Source organism: Electrona antarctica, assembly GCF_951216825.1.
Source record: "Electrona antarctica genome assembly, chromosome: 9".
NCBI classification, from domain to species: domain Eukaryota; kingdom Metazoa; phylum Chordata; class Actinopteri; order Myctophiformes; family Myctophidae; genus Electrona; species Electrona antarctica.
Genome location: NC_136790.1, coordinates 53862385 through 53883516, shown reverse-complemented (window position 1 = coordinate 53883516; position 21132 = coordinate 53862385). Strand labels below are relative to the sequence as shown.

Below are 21132 nucleotides of genomic sequence, written 5' to 3'. Positions count from 1 at the left end.
CTTGTAGTTTACTTTACCGGCCAGCGTGATTTATTTGGGTTAAGCTGCAGTGGACGCACCCTGCCCCTCCCCTCATTGCTGACTAATATGTTGTGAGCTGGTCTGGACCGACTGGACGATACTATTATATAACTTTATCAAAAGATGATGTCGGAAGTCCTGTCCGATTTATTTGCAGAGGAGCTGACTGTCACTGCCGAGTCATCGTCATTCAATTACTTTTAATTGGACGGGGGTTGTTGTTTGCCAACACTCATGGATTACCCCCGTTGTCAAGCCTCTGAACTTGAAGCATAAAAACAGGAAGGCGAGTGGTTTGGGTAAGTAGCATTTACATGTAGGCTACTATTGTATTTACTAGCTGGTTTAGGTTAACATCCTGAAGTTTAAAAAAAAGAAAAATGTGCCCGCTGCGTCATCGATCGCTCCAAGAGCTGAGCACCGCGACTGTGTGAGAGAAAGCGAAAGAGAGAGTGTGTCTGTTTTCAGAGAATGTGCGTGCGAGCGAGATAAAGTGAAAGTGTGTGTGTAGAGAGCGTGCGTGCATGCGAGCGAAGGAGAGAGAGGGAGTGTCTGTTTGGAGAGACTAGTGTGTGTGTGTACGTGTGAGAGAGAATATGAATGTTTTCTCATGCCAATAAAGCTCCTTTGAATTGAATTGAGAGAGACAGACAGAGAGAGAGAGAGCCCCCTTAGCTGAGAGAGATGAAGCGGGATCCAGGGACGAAATTGAAGGAATTGACGAAATCGAAGGTTTGACTAATAGATCTTACTTTGTTGTGGTACTTTAAGGTTTATTTAGCTTGTTTAGAGTTATTTTTGTTTCCTAGACGGGCTCTCTACCCATTCAGCTGTCCCTCTCTAAAGGCCACTAGAAAAACTAGAATGATAAACATATGAGTGAATAGTGAGTGTGACAACAGCCCCCTTCATTGTATTTTTTCCCCAAAAGAAAATTACAAATAAATAAACACGTATTCAGAAGGACAATATCAGTCACCAGAACCAAGGATGGGTGTTTTCTGTGTATCTACGATGGTTAAAATGGAGTTTGAAGTTACAATGGGGTTGTATATAATAGGAAGGGAACTTGTCTGATAGAAATGAATATAAAATATCTAAATACTGAATGGAGCATATTAAAAACTGTCCAGGTTGTTCACAAAAGCCTGAGTAGACGATAACATTAACCACAATTATTTTGAAAGTGAAATATCCCTTTATGTAAGTAAGTAAACAAAACAGCACATACCTATACGGTACAACTTTACTACAGGTTGCATCTTCGCATCAAACTGTACACGTCTCTGGTCCACCTCTGGCTGTTCCTCTGACAACGTTGAATGTCTTTTGGAGGCCATCTCTCTAGATATGGTAGACCTCTCCCTGTGGTGCTCTGTGGAAATCACCAGTAGAAACAACTTGTACTTATCATTCAATTAAGCATTATTACACGAGAGGGTGTGGGTTAACGTGATTATTGCCACGACAGGGATGCGGTGAGGAACGAGACGAAGTCAAGTTCCGCAAGCATCACTGAAGTGGCAATAATCACGTTAACCCACACCCTCTCGTGTAATATTGCAATTATACAGTATATTATAACAGTTACCCTTAAAACTAAGAAAATCGCTGAAAGAATATATTTTTTTAATGACAGATGTAGTCACTACGACCACAAATGTCCCAAGAAACTAGCTAGCCTAGCCACCGAGTTTGCTAGCGCTCTGGGAGAACAGAGCAGCTGAATTCTTTGTTTTGATTAGGTGGTGAATGGTGCTGGTTTAACCCACGGCTAGAAGCCTGTTTCAACCTTACAGATTGCTTCCTCGAAACGACCTGTGGTATAATAAGGGTTTACTGAACAACTGAACAACCAGGAATAGTCTGGTGACCACCGGAGAGACGGGTGACAGCCGGAATATAGACGGCACCCGGGAGCAGTATGGGTTGGAGCCCCAGCCTGTGTCTTCCGTGAGGAGGAAGCCCAACAACCCCGCGGTGAGGCCTTTAGGAGGGCCATTCAGGCTGCAAGCGGAGTCTGCAGCACCACCGTTGCTCAGGTGGAGCCTGCAGCACCACCGTTGCCCAGGTGGAGCCTGCAGAACCACCGTTGCCCAGGTGGAGCCTGCAGCACCATTGTGGCTCAAGAATCCACCACTCCTGAATTAAGTGTCTGGTGCTGATTGATGACCATTTATACCAAAAATCTTAATCGCTATACATGATTATGGGTTCAAACCTGTTGTGCTATACTTTCGTAGCGGCACGAGCACAAACATGCTGTGTGTCTGTCTGTCTTTTGGGGGAACATGAGTTACCAAACTATATATTTATCGTTAGTTGCTGAATGACCCTTTAGTCTTGTTAGAATGAAAGAACGAAAATACATCGGATAGATGCACCTGATATCCTCAGTGATGTATCCCAAGGTCATCGGGGTTCAGGGTCTCGCGAACATCATACCCCTCACTCGGGTGACCCAGCCGAGTGATCAAGTCCCGACTTACGTCCCAGTAGCTACCCTCGATCTTGACTGGAACTCAGCTATGCTTTCTATGGCATAGGCAGCTCCCGGCAGTATCCGCCGGGAGAAACTAGACATGACATGCAGGACATGAGACTTAACAAAGGTGCAGACAATCAGAAATCAGCAGAGAGAGACCGACTTTGTGCTACTGTATGCCGAATTGAAGTGGACTCTGCCCCAGAGTTTTTTTTCTCCCTGGAAATAAAAACGTCTCCGAGGCTACCCTCGATCAGACCCACTAGGGAAAGACCAGAGCCACACAATCCGTTGGAACCACTCCGGAACTACTCTGCCGGGACTGGGAGGCACAATTATGGCAAGTGGAGGGACTAGGCTCTGTGGGTTGACTCCAGTCCGGGCCCCTCCTATGTCTCACCAGGTCCACTCCTGCTCTCACCACGAGTACAGCCAGGACCTGTGCGTTGGACCAGACTCCCAGCACCAGACACTTCATTCAGGAGTAGTGGATTCTGAGATTAATACTAATAAAAATATAAATTTGTTTTACCTGAGAGTATCGCACCACATCTTCCTACGTAGTAATGTTAAAGTTGACTCACCAGTGTCCTCTTCCTGTTCTTCTTTAATCTGTGGAGGGTGTGGTTCCTCCTGGACCAGACTGGAGCTCCTCTCCTGATGTTTTGGAGGTTGTGGTTCCTCCTGGACCAGACTGGAACTCCTCTCCTGTTGTTCCTCTTTAATCTGTGGATGTTGTGGTTCCTCCAGGACCAGACTGGATCTCCTCTCATCATATTCAGATGAAACCTCTTCACACACAGACAGGAGGAGAGAGAAGGTAGCATCAGCAGAGCAACTCAAAGATGACATTTATTCTCCTATTTGTTTTGTCAGGATAACCCTCGTTTCACAAAATAAGTGTCTCGAGTCTCTTCACAATGCCTCGCAGAGCAAGGTATTGTGAATAGAGCCCGACATCCGTCTCACCGATGTATTGGACATTATTTCACTGAAGTTTTTTTCATCATTAATGTAACCTACACAATGTAATACACCCTTATGAAACATGCTCTTTTGGTTTGATATTAATTAATTTCTAACAGCTGCAGAGAATGGATTTAAAAGGCACTGCGCGCGCCGTTCCTGTGTCTCTGGAGCCTAGGCTGCAGCAGAAAACTCTGCCATGTGAGTGACTGTCATAAATGGAAGTCCAGTCCAGAGTACGAACAGAGCACGGATCACATTTATTGAAATTTTATTGACATTTACAGAAAAGATTTCCAGCACAGGATGAAATCCTCTCCATCAACACCCCACCCCCATCCCTTCTGCTCGAGCCTTGAGTAGTGAATTAGTTGACAAATAAGCCACAGAACATTTTGTTTATACATAGCGAGGTCACGTCAGGGTGACAAAAAAGTCAAAGTTAGCATGCCACCATTTTCCCCCTTGCAGAGACTCTGCATTCTATGATCCTATAGTTTACTGAGACACTACACTGTCTCTCTGCATTCTATGATCCTATAGTTTACTGAGACACTACACTGTCTCTCTGCATTCTATGATCCTATAGTTTACTGAGACACTACTGTCTCTCTGCATTCTATGATCCTATAGTTTACTGAGGCACTACACTGTCTCTGCATTCTATAGTTTACTGATGCACTATACTGTCTCTCTGCATTCTATGATCCTATAGTTTACTGAGACACTACACTGTCTCTCTGCATTCTATGATCCTATAGTTTACTGAGACACTACTGTCTCTCTGCATTCTATGATCCTATAGTTTACTGAGGCACTACACTGTCTCTGCATTCTATAGTTTACTGATGCACTATACTGTCTCTCTGCATTCTATGATCCTATAGTTTACTGAGACACTACACTGTTTCTGCATTTCTATGTATTTATTTTACACCAGATTATGTCTTTTCTATGACAGTACTAAATTGATTGACATCGTTTTATATTTACAGACATGTCGGCCGACATGTCCACTGAACAGCCTTCCACTACTGCTGCGGTTGCTGCGGATGCTATTGATGCTGCCGTTTCCATGGAAACAAAATCATGTTTATAGTTTTTAGTCATCACAGGTTACAGTAAAAAAACAAAAACAAGTGGGTGAAATTAGCTTCATACATTTACTTATTTTATGGTTTTGTGTATTCCTGTCTTAGATGGTGAGTCTGCAACTCTGGGGTGGTCTAGTGTCAGGTGGCAGCCGACCGAGATCCCCTTTACTGCACAGCCTGGGCCTAGGAGGGCCTGGGAGGAGGTGGGGGTGCCCCAACTACCAAATGTACTTGAATTACTTTTTCCCCCCTTTTGAATACTGTAAAGCTCAGGTTTACATACAGTTTGCACTGTTTGCACTACATACAGTACAACTGTTTGCTACTAGACATGATTGCACAACTGTGTATATATGTATATATTGTAAAAAGTACATTTGATTGATTGATTTGTTATGGACCATTGAAGACGGATCAGTGTCACTAAATACAGCCATCTGTTATAAAACAGTCCTATAATGAGGTTCATATTTAAAAAAATATATATTATTATAGTCGACACCATAAGTTTTAATTTGAGATATGTCATCGATATGTAGTCCTAGTAGAAAGTACTTTGAAAGTACTTTGTTTCACAAAAATGCTCATAAAGTTGTTTTGGGCTGCTTACAGCTTCATACCGGTACATTTGATCAACTCAGTTTATTTTTTCCATGATAGCAGACATGTTAATGCTTCTTTTAAGATATTGTGTGTTCACAAAGACAAAACTGAGAATATATTCTATAATTCTTAAGATATGTCTCCAGATTCTAGGAAACCCATTGGCATTACATACATGGCTGAATCTGGCCTTGGCGCCAAGAGTGTTAATAGCTAAACATGATTATGGGTTCAAACTTGTTGTGCTATACTTTTGTAGTGGCACAAGCGGAAACAACATGCTGTGTGTCTGTCTGTCTTTTAGGGGACCATGAGTTACCAAACTATATTTTTATCGTTACGGTTGCTGAATGACAATTTATACTTGAATAATACTAATAAAATATGAATTTGTTTTACCTGAGAGAGTATTGCACCACATATTCCTACGTAGTAATGTCAAAGTTGACTCACCAGTCTCCTCTTCCTGTTCATCTTTAATCTGTGGAGGTTGTGGTTCCTCCTGGACCAGACTGGAACTCCTCTCCTGTTGTTCCTCTTTAATCTGTGGAGGTTGTGGTTCCTCCTGGACCAGACTGGAACTCCTCTCCTGTTGTTGTGGTTCTTCCTGGACCAGACTGGATCTCCTCTCCCGTTGTTCCTCTTTAACCTGTGGAGGGTGTGGTTCCTCCTGGACCAGACTGGATCTCCTCTCCTCATATTCAGATGAAACCTCTTTACACACAGACAGAAGGAGGAGAGAGAAGGAAGCATCAGCAGAGCAACTCAAAGTGCTTTTGTCAACTCAAAGATGACATTTATTCTCCTATTCGTTTTGTCAGGATAACCATCGTTGTCTCGAGTCTCTTCACAACGCCTCGCAGAGAAAGGTGTTGTGAGTAGAGCCAGACATCGGTCTCACCGATGTATCCGTCATTTTTGGCACCGATGCCGACATTATTTCACCGATGTGTTTTTCATTAATGTAACCTACACAGCTGCGGAGAATGGATTTAAAAAGGCACTGCGCGCGCCGTGCCTCTGATCGGGAGCCTAGGCTGCAGCAGAAAACCCTGCCCTGTGAGTGACTGTCATAAATGGAAGTCCAGCTGTCATTCCGGACCCCTCGACCTGAGAACATTTACATGGACGTGAAACTAGAGGACAATATCTTACTCCGGAGCGTGGAGCACATTTATGCCGCCCATGTCTCCTTGCTCACTGGGAGCGGAGGCATCCGATCTATGGCTGTGTATACAGGATAGGGTTGGGTGACGATACGAATCTATCGTCAATCGCGATTTGGATGAGTCTATCGCCGATTATTTTTATTAGGCGATTTTTCAGGGCGATTTTATTTTTTATTTTGCAAAATAATACTCAATCTTATCAAAAATTCAACTCTTCAAACGTAGCCTGTACAAGTGTGAGCAAAATGCGAAGGCCAGCAGCCACCGGTAGAAAGCCCTCCTCCCCTTGTAATGGTATGCTCCTGCCCAAGTAGCAGCCCGCACTCCCTGAGTCCCAGCAGCACCGTCTGGGCGGGGAGACGTTACTGTGGAGCAGGCTACTGTGTTTACACTGTCACTCCAGTCCGGACCCAGTTAAATAATATACAGTTACACTGATGTCTCGTGTCTCATAGAGACTGACACGGGAGTGGATTTTCACTCCTGTCCCATCCCACTCCTGCAGAAAAAATCCTGTCCTGTCCCAATCCTGGGCCAGAGTAAAAAACAAAATCCCATCCTGTCCCACTCCTGTAGAATGACTCCTGGTCCCATCCCGCTCCCACTCGAAATTACTCCCGCTCCCATCCTGCTCCTGTTTTTTTTTTTTTTTTTCTCATTAGGAAAAGTTATTCTATATCTATCCATCTCTTCCTGCTTCTCAAGACAGATAGCCTACCAATAAAACAAATAAAAATAAAGTGGGCAATGGTGGATTTAACTTTGACTACCAAATACAGTATATCCTATATTCATATCAATATTAAAACAAAACCAAGAACAGTTCTGACTGTTGACAAGTGCTTTGTCAATTGTTGAGATATATAATAGCCAATAAAAACATAATATAAATAATTTTTACACACAGTAATAAACGTAATACAGATCTTCTCTTATGGGGGTCCCTGGCATCTTTTCAAATGGGGGTCCGCGGGCTAATAAATGTTGATTTAGGGGTCCTTGACATGAAAATGTTTGGGAACCACTGGTGTATGGGACTCGTTTGGGAGAAAGAAGGGAGACGATGTATTGTAGAACATTCGCTCAGCCTCAGACAGCTGTTCAGGGAGCCAAGCAAGTGCCAACAGTAACAGCGTTAGCATGTAGCTAACGTAGCATCACAATTGCAAGTTGCAACGTTGCCACTGCCAGGGGAAACAAATGCATCAGGATGATCAGGATGATCTGGCTATAAATAATCGATTATATCACATCACCGGCGCGATGCAGAATCATGCACGGCCGCACTGCGATGTCTTCATATTAAACTTTATGAAACGTCCACTGGATTGCATGAAGGAAGTTTTCATCCTCTCCCGGTTGGAGCGGAGCCTGGAAGCATTAGCACTGCTGGGGTATGTAGTTGGCTCACTGAAAGATGACTACAACAAAGATGGGCGCTTCTGTTCTTTTGGTTGGCAGCGCGACCAGTTGAAAATATAATTCACGGTCCTGCACGCTCCTGTTGACTTTCATTCCCGTCCCGTCCCGATCACGGGATTAATAAAAATATGAGTCCCGACAAAATGTCAGTCTCTACTGTCTGTCTCATCACCCAACGTGCTTCAATGCACGGCCGCGCTGCAAAAAACAGACGTATCTACAAGCTCTCAACGCGTAGCTCTCAACGCTGCAAAAACAGGCACGACACGATGCCTTGAGAGCTTGTGTTGTGGATCAGCAGCTGCTGTGGGAGTGCGGGCTGCTCAGAGCGGACGGCTCGGGCCGGCGCTCCTAGCCGTTCGAGTCCCCGACGATGCGGGGAGGCAAGACTTCTCCGGGGAGGAGGAAAAGTTACTAGGGCAGGCTACATGTTGCTGCGCCTAACAACACTGTCACCAGACATGGTGGTTGTGATGTTAGCTTGCAGCTGCTTGTCCGTTCCAACTTCACTTCATCTCCACCTGTAACTTATTTCTTATTTTGTTACCCTGGCTGCGCTGCAAAAAACAGACAGATATACAAGCTCTCAACGCGCCGCGAACGGCGCAGCAAAAACAGGCAGGACGCGACGCCTGAGAGCTTGTAGATCTGGCTTTTTTGCGACCCCCAGTGAGCTGTTCTCACTTTACTTTTATGACACGAATATATGGTCCATCGGCGATTTTTGGACAGACGATGGGCGATTGAAAAAAATGGGCATATCGCCCAACCTTAATACAGGAATATATGTAATTTATGTATGATCACAGACATTCTAGGGCTAGTATAACTATAGCCATGGTTCACATGACGGTCGTACTTCACGAGCGTCATGGCTTAACTTCAGCCTGTTTTACGCGATCGCTACATTTACAGAGCAAACGTGTACATAAACATTCAGATTTCAAATATAAAGTACTCACCACATGTGCCACGGGTGTTAGAAATTCACTGGTACAGCGATTAGCATTGCTGCATCCCGCGTTGTGTAATAAAAGGCATTTTTATCCGAGCTGTTTTTTTTGCCATTGGCTTTCAACTACACGCCCCTATCGGTCGGGAGGAGTGTGGCACTGGGTTTGTTCGATATAGGCCCGCTGACCGCACTGCCAATACAGACAAATAGGCGAGTGCACTCCCGGTGTGCAACTGTGAATTTCTCAAACGAACCCCATTTGAGAAAAGTAGTCGGGGTGCTCGGATAAAAATGCTTTTTATTAAACAACGCGGGATGCAGCAATGCTAATCGCTGTACCAGCAACTTTCTAACACCTGTGGCACATGTGGTGAGGACTTTATATTTGAAATCTGAATGTTTATGTACACGTTTTCCATGTAAATGTAGCGATCGCGTAAAACTGGCTTCAGTTGCGTCATGACATGTGTTGGAGCCAGTTTTATGTTTTCTTTATTTGTTCACTTCTTTCATAATGTTTTCATTTGCATATACCGGTATATCAAATATTGTTTTGGAAAAGATAAAGATATAATTTGGATTAATAGAAGCCTCCACCTCTAATTAGAAACTTAGTATGTCATGTCAATTTAGTGAGCCCCTTTGCACTTCCTTTATAATTGATCCCCTTCAAAGTAAAAGCTCCTCTGCAGTGATTCTAGAACAGTGAATTGTAACTTGTATTTTTGAAAGGCTCAGTGGGAGAGGAAGTGGGGTAGCCTGTTTAAGGTCTCTTGACATGTCTTTTGAGAACAATGGAAAATGTTTGGTGAGGCTGGGATGGAATACAGTTGTTGACCTTATTTCATACTTACTTACTAGCATACTAATTTATTTCTTATTTATTTTGGAGCTATTAATTTGACCTTTTCAGTTTGATTATTCAAGTGGACTTTTGTGGAACATAATAGTTTTTCGTTGAATTACAATTCCTCTTTGCACCTTTTTTCTGTTGGATATGGAGTATGAGTCAAGACACCCCAGGGCCCTCAACATGTGGAGTTAGAGGTTTGGATCGTTGAATGCCTCTACATGTTTCAGGGCTAGTATAACTACTGGTAAATGTAGTTCCGTCCAGCTAGCTTAATGCTACTTGTTGTAGCTAAACTGGTGTTGTTCAGAGTCTACTAACCTGCAGTGTGTAGATCGATGTCCATATCAAAATCAATGTCCAGCAGTTTGTTTTGTGTCTCCAGCAGAGTTTCTAGTGTCTCCATCTCTCTCTGGAAGAGGTTGACCATGAACTCTCCCACCGCGCTGAGGCGCTCCAACACAAACACTCTGACGCTAAGCTCCACACTACAAACATCAGCAGCGCCACGCTGTTTGTCCACAACAAACAATATCTCCTCTCCCACCGACGCTAGCTGTTCATTTATCTTCAGCCGTACAGACTCCATTTGACGCTTTTCACCTCCTTTAGGAGACATTTCCACCAAGCTTTCTGTTCCTACTGTAATATAGAATGTGTAATAAAGGCACAAACATCAACAATTCCCGAGAGACACGACGACATGTTTGAGTTGTTCAACAAACGCCATCTCCGTAATGGAAAACTAGCCGCAGCCACGTGACTTGATGCAAACAAGCACTTCCGGGTCAAAACTTTTCCACGCATGCGCAACAAAAGGATCCAGGCCTCCAGGCACTGTTGCCTAAATGCCTTTCGCCTCCTGTTGGTGGGGGTGTGTAACTGTCACTGAATGATAGATAGATAGATAGATAGATAGATAGATAGATAGATAGATAGATAGATAGATAGATAGATAGATAGATAGATAGATAGATGCGTTTTGCAACTGCCTTCAAATCTTCAAATAGACAATCTACAACCTTGTGTTGCGGTGTGACACGCTTTGAGCTTGTAGATCAGCTTTTTGCACTTTGACAATTTGAATCCATGATGCATTGATATTAAAAGGAAAAAGTACTTTGCAATTTGTCATTTTGAATACTTGAGTATGCGTACTTTGTCCACCACTGATGACTGGACATCAGGGAGTCTAAATTAGTACCTATTAGTTATTACCTAGTAATTATTACTGGCGGTTCATGAGCTGGCAGTTCATGATCTATGGCTGTTTTTCAATTGAGTGCTATAGCGCCACCCTTTGGCCAATGGTTGTGGGCTTTGTCTCTAAGCAGGGTGACATAGCCCTCTACCATAATGCCACATTTCGTGAAAAACAACTGCATGGTTTGGACTGGAGCGCTGACATAAGAAAATATGTATAATTCAAAATAGTGGGTGAATCTTCACTGATCTAATGCATTCACATGGAATCAGGCAAGCGGTAGACGGCAAACAGCAAAACCTGCTGGAAGGCACGGTAAAAGATTTAATATTTTAACATTGATGCCGTCTGCCGGTAACATTGATGCCAGATCACCGGATCTGGCTGCCGGGCTGCCGTGCTGTCCTGTTCCCGTCCACTAAAATGACTTCCGGTTTGCCATCTACCGCTTGCCTGATTCCATGTGAATGCAGCATTAGCCAGGGTCAGAGGTCAAAAGTCAGATCACGAAAGTTGTTCCATCAGGAGATGCATATGTCTATCGAAGTTTTATTGTTGGTTCGGTCAAACGGTTCATGAGCTATGCCTGTTCAAAGTTTGCATTTTCGATTGAGTGCTATAGCGCCACGATTTGGCCAATGGCCGTGGGCTTTGCGTTCTCACCGTTTGGCATACCCCTCTGCCATATTGCCAAGTTTAACGAAAACCGATTGCCCGGTTAAGCCAGAAATGCAATTTTGGGGCCAGGCACTTCGGGCGCGGCCCCTTAAAAACAGACAACTACAATAAGGGACCATAGGCCATATGCCCCTTAATAACTGAACTGGAGACACCCCCAAAAACTGCCAAGCAGTATGATTTGAGTCATTACATTTTGTTTGACACTGTTTCATATTGTGAAAATTAATTTCTAATACTTTCTTAGATAGGTGACAATTTGGACAATTTGGAATATTGTATATTTTCTGTAAAATGTTTTTTTTTAATTACATTTGATGCAGTGATGGTCTCATAATATATTTTTTTCTTGTTTTTAGTTTTTCTTTTGGAGGTTACAAAAATACCAGATACTCTGTATAGACTGTGTTAGCAGAGCTGCCATTACAGCGATAAGGAAGAGTCTAGATAGCCTGGAGCTAGTCGGACTAAAGAAACATAATGGAGGAAAAGAATGAGGACTCAGCACTTACATTCAGCTCGTGACCATAATAACTCGAGTATCTTTATTAGCAGCGTCATTATATACACATTGGGTAACAGGCATATCCGGTACTTCCGGTATGGCACTTCAGAATAAGGGTTTATCGTTTACATATATACAGACAATAAAGATCACATCTTAACAGACTGTCATCATGGGAATGTGTCGCTGCACTAAGAGGTGTTGGTATAGAAAGAGTGAGACCACAGCATGTCATGATGGATCAATCCACATCTTTAATGTCAATCCTCCGGCCGGCCTGCCAGCCAGGAGAAGAGCCCCAAAACACTGTATTCTAGGTCCACTGGTGACAGTTAAGAAAAGGCAGGCACGTGCATATAGGCTTCAGCCCCTGCCCCTTTACCCATCTGTAAAAAAAACTGCCCTCTCCAGTCCATGAAAGTAGCTGTAGAAGCCATTTAACAGTTTTTGTATTTTCTGATTATTATTTCTGTTATTTAGCCTTAATAGTTTGATTTTGATTATTGGCTAATTTAATTATTGTTTTGGGCACAAACGGGCACGCCTCCCAGGCCTAGGCTATAATTATGGACAGCTGTGTTGGGGAAATTATGCACCTACGTGGAGACACGTTTTTTACCAGCACCACAGAGAGCCAGAATGTCATATGCACTTTATTCTTATTAAAGCAAAGCAAAAATGAGTTCTACCTGTGGACATTGGATAGCTTTATGCCTGCGTAAGCCTACAACCACAGAATGGGTGCATCAGTGAGTTTGTCAACAATTTGTTTGAAAGCTGACAAACAGCACTTAAAACAGTAAAAACCTATCCATTTGGACTGGAACAAGAGGATCAAGGATTGGAGTCTGGAAGGAGTTCAAGGACAAGACAAGAGACAAACTCAAACGAATATCAAGTGGACACGCAGCGCAGCACAAACCCTCATCAAAAGCCCTTGGTATGTAATGAAACACCGAAAAGGCTGTACAGGAAAACAGCAAATAACTACTGGAGTTATTTTATTTTCATGTGTCACTCACTGCTACCTTTTATTGGTGACACGTTGCTGACATTTGCTGCACTACCGTCCATTGTTTTATTTTTGATGTATTGTCACTGTCGGACTTTTATTGGTGACAAGTTTTCTGCATTGCCGTCCGTTATGATTGATGTTTTGTCACTGCCGGACTTTTATTAGTGACACAAACGCCTTTTTTGCACTGCCTTTATTTAATTTGGGCAATTGCTTTGCTATTTTTGCACCTGAACCGGACATTATGGTGAACTGTCAACAGCGCTGCTGCACTTTGAAGTTTACATTCTGCACTGCACTTTATTGTGCTAAAAGGGGAAATTGCAAATATGTCAGATGTCATGGAGTCTGTGAGCAATGGTGCACAACTACCGGAAAAAAGGAACCCAAAATTAACGGAAAAGGGCATGGCTTTGCATAAAGAAAACAGTCTCAAAACACTGAAGACAAAAAGCACACGCACTGGCCAGTGCATTGATAAAGTCAGAGGGCTTATAAATTCTACTGAGAATGTCACAAAAATGCAATCTGAAATTAACACTTTGAAAACATGCTTTGATGAAATGAGCCATGCGTATGATGCATTTTTTGAGGTTGCCTCTGACTGAGGAGGAGGTTAATGAGCAAAAGGAATGGTTTGAACGAAAAAAGAGAAAGTGCTGTGAATTTGAGGAGGATGTGAACAGGTGGCTTCATGAGGCTGGTCAATCATCACAAACCCTTGCTGCTAGTCATGTGACAGAAATTGATGATGACATATGTAATCAGTGTGACTGACACTGCCTGTGTTTCGTTAGCACCACCCCCTCAGCTCAGCATATTACGTAGCTAGTCAGGCATAGGGTGAAGCTGTGTATTGCCCAGGTTGCCCACTTCCGGCGTCGGTTCAAACGGTCTGGCGTCGCGTCAAGTTTGTGTTCACTTACAGCGTCGAGGTAAGCCGTAGTTTTAATTAATATAGTGCTGTCTAGTTTCTAGGTTGACTTATGTAAACAACCTCTTACTTACGTTTATCTCTTCTCTTGTTAGACGTTGGTGGAGCTCCGACTTAGAGCGGACAGCTGTCATTGTATGCATGTTGGTATACAGGCTGCTAGAAACAAAGGTAGGCTTGCCTCGTACGGCGATAGCACAAACAACCCGTTGAATCTAAGAAATGGTGCCCCAGTTATTTATGTCAATGCTTATCTCGTTGGTAGACGCTGTGAACGAGAGCCCTGCTAGAGTGTGGAACGAGAGGCTGCTAGAGTGTGTGACATGAGTCTAGAGGTAGGCTTAGCGTCTGTATTGCGACAGCATTACGTCTTTTTATAATGTGTAAAATGTGAGTTCTCATAATGTGTTTATATTAAAACAATACTTTGAATGCACTTTATAGTACTAGTGTAATGCTAATGAGGGCTATGCCCAAATTGTACTATGGCAAGCACTTTAGACCCAGGATAAATTGTGAGGCTAATTCAATGTTTGCTCTATTACAGGATCGTGTACTGTTGAACCGCTGTTCTTTTTTTACCTTTTTATTTTGGTTTTAAATTCTATGCTGCTACATTTTTATTCTTTTATACTGTACCTGAAATAGCCCATGTGGCTTTAAACGAGTCCTTAATTGTCGTCTTTACCAAACTTGCTTTAATAGGCATCAAAGACAGACATATACTTGGTTAATGGTTATGCTGCAGACTGGCGCTTGATTACTGCCCCTTTTGCTGTGTTTATGGCTTTTAGCCTTTTGATATTGTTTTGCAGTGATCTTTGCTGTGTTTAAAGCGTTTAATGCCTATTACCTTTGGCTCTGAGTGGCTTTGATTTGCTCATTTGCAGTGTTACCTGTGTGTATGGAACTAATCAAATAAGACATCTCAGTACAGCTATTTACCCAAGTTATGATCTGACTAATTAAGCCTTTTGCAATCTATATTGGTGACATTTGGAAATGTGTTTTGATTAAAGGCCAATACTGTGTACTTTTCTAAATAAAGTTCTATGTACATGAGCAACCGACCATCATTATTCACCATTGTTCACTCAACTGAACACTTACCTTTCGGGTCTCCCACCCTGTAATTGGGAGTGGCGTAGTAACTGTGATACTGGGAGTACGGTGTGACTCCATTTGGTTACAATTGGCGTAGCCGGCAGGACCTTTAAATGTTGGTCGGTTGTTGAATGGTACATGGTATTGGTTTAGTAGCAGCATAGTTGGGGTTTTTATTTTTTGGAGTATTAAAGAACAGCGGTTGGCAGTTGAGGCTGCTCCCACGTGAAGTAATCCCCTGGTGGCTCTCCCTGGGACTGCAGTCGCTATGGAGGAGGAGCTCCGGAGACTACGGGAGGAGATGGCTCAGCTTCGAGCTGAAAATCAAAGACTCTCTGTGTCAGAACAACCATCTGACACTGTAAACAATGCACCTACACCCCCACCCCCACAGAGAAGAGAACAGACCGTTTACCTCCCTAGGGAGCGCAAATGCCCCAAATTCTCAGGGTCTTCACTGTCTGGGGCTTTAACTGTGGATGAGTGGGTGGAGGAGGTGGAGGGCTGTTTGAGGGCAAGGCACATGTCCACAATTGACAAAGCATTGTTTGTATACGACCATTTGGAAGGTGCTGCTCGCACTGAAATTAAATTTAGAGCTCAAGGGGTAAGGGAGAATTCTGAGCAGATTATTACAATACTACAGGACGTATATGGGTGCTCAAAATCCTATGTATCTTTGCAACAAAAATTATTTGAGAGAAAACAGAAAGAGGGAGAATCATTGCAGGATTTCTCCCACGCTCTTATGACTTTAATGGAAAAAGTGCAATTGTGTAACGCTATGTCCAATTCACAGATTTTGCTGCGAGACCAGTTCTGTGAAAACGTGAGAGACCATATACTGCGCAGACAACTAAAGACATTGGTGAGGCAAAATGGAGAACTGTCTCTACTTGACATTCGCAAAGAGGCGATCCGATGGGTCGAGGAGGGTCAGCCTTCCAGAGAAAAGTATGTACGCCCCATTCCACAAACTTGTGAAGCTCAGGCCACTGCAACTAGTGAAGCAGTTGGAGTAGGTAAATCGGAATATGAAGAGTTGAAAAGCATGTTTGTTAAACAACAAGCTCAACTGGATTTGATCACACAGACTCTAAATTCTAATGGGGGTGCAGGTAGAGACAGATCGTTCTCCAGGGTTAATAGATACCAGCGTGCCCCTGATGGCCGACCCATATGTCTTAAGTGTGCGCAGCCAGGCCACATCGCTCGTTATTGTACTCAAGACACCCCGCCCTCACAGGCTAGCACTACTGCTGCACAGATTACACCGGCGGGAAACTAGAACCTTCCAGTGTGCAGAGTCAAACGCTGGGAGGGGGGTTTTCCGACTCACATATTGAACACCAAGAGTTAATCCGCAAGTTAATTGGGCCTTGCTCGGTAGTGGTGGTGCCCATGGGCGGAGTGGAGGTTCCTTGTCTGTTGGACACTGGCTCCATGGTTACCACTATTACAGAAAGCTGTTTTCATGAACATTTTGCACACTTGTCTAAACATGAACTGCGCGATTGTAAGTGGCTTGGTCTCAAGGCAGCTAATGGGTTGGACATACCGTATTTGGGCTATATTGAGCTTGATGTAAAAGTGCTTGGCACCTGTCTGCCTAGTATGGGTATATTAATTGTGAAAGACCCACCTGATGGTGTTCTAACCAGTCGAAAGAAAGCCACCCCTGGTATCCTTGGCATGAATATCATCATTGACTGTTACCGTGAACTATTTGCACAACATGGCACCAACTTATTCCAGAGCTCTGCTGTACAGTCTGCTGCGGTGGCGTGGAAGCTGGCCTTTCGCCACTGTGAGAAAATAGAGGCTATAGTAAGTTCATCTTCTGCCTTTAAAGTCAGGGTACAAGGCAAACGCCCCATATGTGTTACAGCTGGAACACTGTCAATGGTCCCTGTTACTTGTCCCCAGGTTCCACCTATGGCGTTTTTGCTCGAACCCCTTGGGCCATTGGATGTTGGTCTCCCCGAAGGCTTGCTTGTCTCTCCTGCCCTAGTCCATGCTGAGAAAGGTACCCTCTATGCCCCTGTCACTAATGTAGGTCAGTCTGATGTATGGCTAGTGCCCCGTAGAGTGATAGGAACTGTGCAGGTTGTAGAGGGTAGAGATATTGTAGCGGGTAATACGCCTTGCATAGACCTATCCATCGATGCATCCACCCAAGAATATACGGCTTATGTTTCAGTACAGTCTGTAGAGATGGACAGTAATGCTTCCATTGACCTTGAACAGCTTGACTTTCCTGGCCTCTTGCCTGAAGATAAGATTGATGCTAAGCGCCTATTGACTAAATACAAGCATGTATTTGCTAAAAGTGAGGGCGATTTAGGATGTACCAACCTCATTACACATGAGATCCCACTCTTAGAGGACGCACCCGTGCGTCAACCTTATCGCCGCATTCCCCCCTCGCAGTATGAGGCAGTCAGGGCACACATTAAACAGTTACTTGAAAGTCAAGTGATCAGAGAGAGTTGCAGCCCGTATTCATCCCCTATTGTGCTGGTGGCTAAGAAGGGAGGGGGCCTACGCATGTGCGTTGACTACAGGCAGCTGAACGCGAAGACCCGGAAAGATGCATATCCACTTCCAAGGATCGAAGAGTCCCTTGATGCCTTAACGGGAGCCAAGTGGTTCTCCACACTAGATCTAGCCAGTGGCTACAACCAAGTGCCGATGGCTGAAGCAGATCGGGCTAAAACTGCATTCTGTACCCCCTTTGGCTTATTTGAGTTTAACCGAATGCCTTTTGGCTTATGTAATGCACCCGGGACTTTTCAGCGCTTAATGGAGCGCATGTTTGGCAACCAGCGTTTCCAATCAGTCTTGCTATATCTTGATGACATCATTGTGTACTCCTCTACTGTACAACAACACTTGGAACGTCTAGAAGTAGTCTTTTCCCGTCTCGATCAACAAGGCCTGAAGGCAAAGCTATCCAAATGCCATTTCTTCCAAAAGAAAGTCAAGTATCTGGGCCATGTTGTCTCTGAACAGGGGGTAGCCACAGACCCAGACAAGTTAGCTGCAGTGCGTGAGTGGAGGCGGCCTTCGCATTTGGCTGAACTAAGATCCTTCCTGGGCTTTGCCTCCTATTATAGAAGGTTTGTGGAAAATTTTGCCAAGCTAGCAGCCCCTCTCCATCACCTGGTGGCGCGGTTGAGTGGACCCAACAAGAAGGGTAAGACGCCTAAAACCCCCTTGTCCACCTTCTGGGACGAACACTGTGAACAGGCATTCATGGCGCTAAGAGAAGGCTTGACTACAGCCCCAGTCCTTGCTTACGCCGACTTTCAGAAGCCCTTCATTCTTGAGACCGACGCCAGCCATGGTGGTTTGGGTGCAGTTCTTTCTCAAGACCATGACGGGAAGCGCAGGCCGATAGCCTTTGCTAGTCGAGGCCTTAAACCAACCGAGAGAAACATGGATAATTACAGCTCCATGAAGCTTGAGTTCCTTGCCCTTAAATGGGCCGTTACAGAAAAATTTAGAGAATACCTCTTGGGCAATAAAGTAACTATCTACACAGACACAGACAACAACCCCCTCCGACACCTCCAAACCGCTAAGCTGGGAGCACTGGAGCAGCGATGGGCTTCCCAATTGGCTTCCTTTGACTACACCTTGGAATATCGTCCAGGTCGTAGTAATGGCAATGCTGATGCTTTATCGAGACAGTATCTGGACCGGTTCACCCCTGGGGTAGAAGTTCCGGCGGCTTTACACCACTCTCAGCCTGCCTCGCCTGTCTCCCATGAAACTCACATTCGTGAGATGGCTGCCTTGCCTAGTTTGTCACTGCTGGAATTGTCATCACTACAGAAACAAGATCCAGTTATTGGCCCTGTGGAGAAATACTGGCGCGAAGGGCGGAACCCTGGCCGGGAAGAGCGTGAACAGCTGAGCCAAGAGTGCAGAGAGCTGCTTCGCCAGTGGAGACGCCTGGTGGAGAGGGAAGGGGTGCTGTACAGAAAGATCTACCCTCCAGGTGGGGGTAAAGAACTTCTCCAAATACTATTACCCCAGTGTCTCAGGGAAAAAGTTTTCCAGAGTGTGCACGATGGCCATGGACACCAGGGTGTAGACCGCACCTTACAATTGACACGGGATCGGGGGTACTGGCCAGGTATGTCAAAGGACATTGAAAATTGGTGCCGTAACTGCGGGAGATGCATCCTAGCAAAAGAAGGCCCTAGAGTAAGGGCATACAGGGGAAGCCTCCAGGCATCTCGACCTAACGAGCTACTAGCTATGGATTTTACTCTATTAGAACCAGCCAGTGATGGACGAGAAAATGTCCTAGTGATTACAGATGTTTTTTCCAAGTTCACACAAGCGATCCCAACAAGAGACCAGCGGGCGAGCACGGTGGCAGACATCTTGGTGAAACACTGGTTCCACCTGTTCGGGCCCCCCAGCCGCATTCATTCCGACCAAGGCCGAAACTTTGAAAGCAAGATAATAAAGCAGCTGTGTGACACCTACGGCATCAAAAAAACCAGGACGACCCCATACCATCCTGAGGGAAATGGCCAGTGCGAGCGGTTCAATAGGACGCTCCATGACCTCCTCCGTACTCTACCACCAGAGCAAAAAAGACGCTGGCCTCAGCACCTGTCCCAACTAACCTACTCTTACAATACTACTGCACATCACACTACTGGTTTGGCTCCCCACTATATCATGTTTGGCCGTGAACCCCAGCTCCCTGTCGATTTTCTCCTTGGAGGTGACGAAGACCCAGGTGAGGAGGCCCCAGAGGACTGGGTACAAAAACATCAAGAGTCCCTAAGGACGGTGTACGACCACGTACGGCAACAACTCCATGCCAAAGCAGAGCAACGGAACAGACAACATAACCAGCAGGTGACTAGTCCTGGTCTAGAAGTGGGCCAGTTCGTGTACAAGAGGAATCACCAGGTGAGAGGGAGGAACAAGATCCAAGACCGTTGGCATTCCTGCCTTTATCGGGTGGTGAACAGACCCCATGAACAGGGAATGGTATATACCGTCGCCCCTGTCCACCAGGAAGGCCCTGCCTTGCGACTACACCGAACAGAGCTGCGGCGTGCACCAGAGAGGGAGGGACCTGATGTCCAACCAGTAAATCTAGTGCCTGTCACTCGGGACCGTACACCTCCAGGTCATGCCATAAGTGACTCGGAGGAATCAATCATTCTGGTCCTGGAAGATGATGTGAGAAGAGATCCAGGAATACGAACACCAGAACCTGAGGATCAAGGGAGCCCACTGCATCCGGGACAAGACCAGGGAAGTAGCCCGGGATCCTTTGAAGGCTCAGAAGAACATCTATCGCCACCTTCCCCTGGTCTGCGCCGTAGCAGCCGAAGTAATGCTGGTTGCCACCCCAACCCTCACCGGCTGCCATATCGTCAAACAGTATGTCACCAGCACAATGGGGGAGAATAGGGGCCTGCTTCTCAGGGGGCATATCGTCGGGACGCCGATTCAATTTGGAGGGGGCGAATGTAATCAGTGTGACTGACACTGCCTGTGTTTCGTTAGCACCACCCCCTCAGCTCAGCATATTACGTAGCTAGTCAGGCATAGGGTGAAGCTGTGTATTGCCCAGGTTGCCCACTTCCGGCGTCGGTTCAAACGGTCTGGCGTCGCGTCAAGTTTGTGTTCACTTACAGCGTCGAGGTAAGCCGTAGTTTTAATTAATATAGTGCTGTCTAGTTTCTAGGTTGACTTATGTAAACAACCTCTTACTTACGTTTATCTCTTCTCTTGTTAGACGTTGGTGGAGCTCCGACTTAGAGCGGACAGCTGTCATTGTATGCATGTTGGTATACAGGCTGCTAGAAACAAAGGTAGGCTTGCCTCGTACGGCGATAGCACAAACAACCCGTTGAATCTAAGAAATGGTGCCCCAGTTATTTATGTCAATGCTTATCTCGTTGGTAGACGCTGTGAACGAGAGCCCTGCTAGAGTGTGTGTGTGTGCGTGGTACACACACGAGCTGGAACGAGAGGCTGCTAGAGTGTGTGACATGAGTCTAGAGGTAGGCTTAGCGTCTGTATTGCGACAGCATTACGTCTTTTTATAATGTGTAAAATGTGAGTTCTCATAATGTGTTTATATTACACA

General features: G+C 44.9%; 1 protein-coding gene across 1 annotated transcript; it reads right to left on the bottom strand.

Annotated features, from left to right (window-relative positions):
* Positions 1-415: 415 nt before the first annotated feature.
* On the bottom strand, positions 416-10354 carry LOC306930055 (uncharacterized protein; the record flags this gene model as incomplete). Its single annotated transcript, XM_079510796.1, has 5 exons — positions 9887-10354; positions 5623-5883; positions 3091-3297; positions 1253-1396; positions 416-447 (listed from the first exon to the last, which is right to left on the bottom strand). Exons 1-5 carry the CDS (start codon positions 10182-10184, stop codon positions 416-418), a joined length of 942 nt encoding a protein of 313 aa, XP_079366922.1. The 5' UTR covers positions 10185-10354.
* Between the last annotated feature and the right edge of the window lie 10778 nt (positions 10355-21132).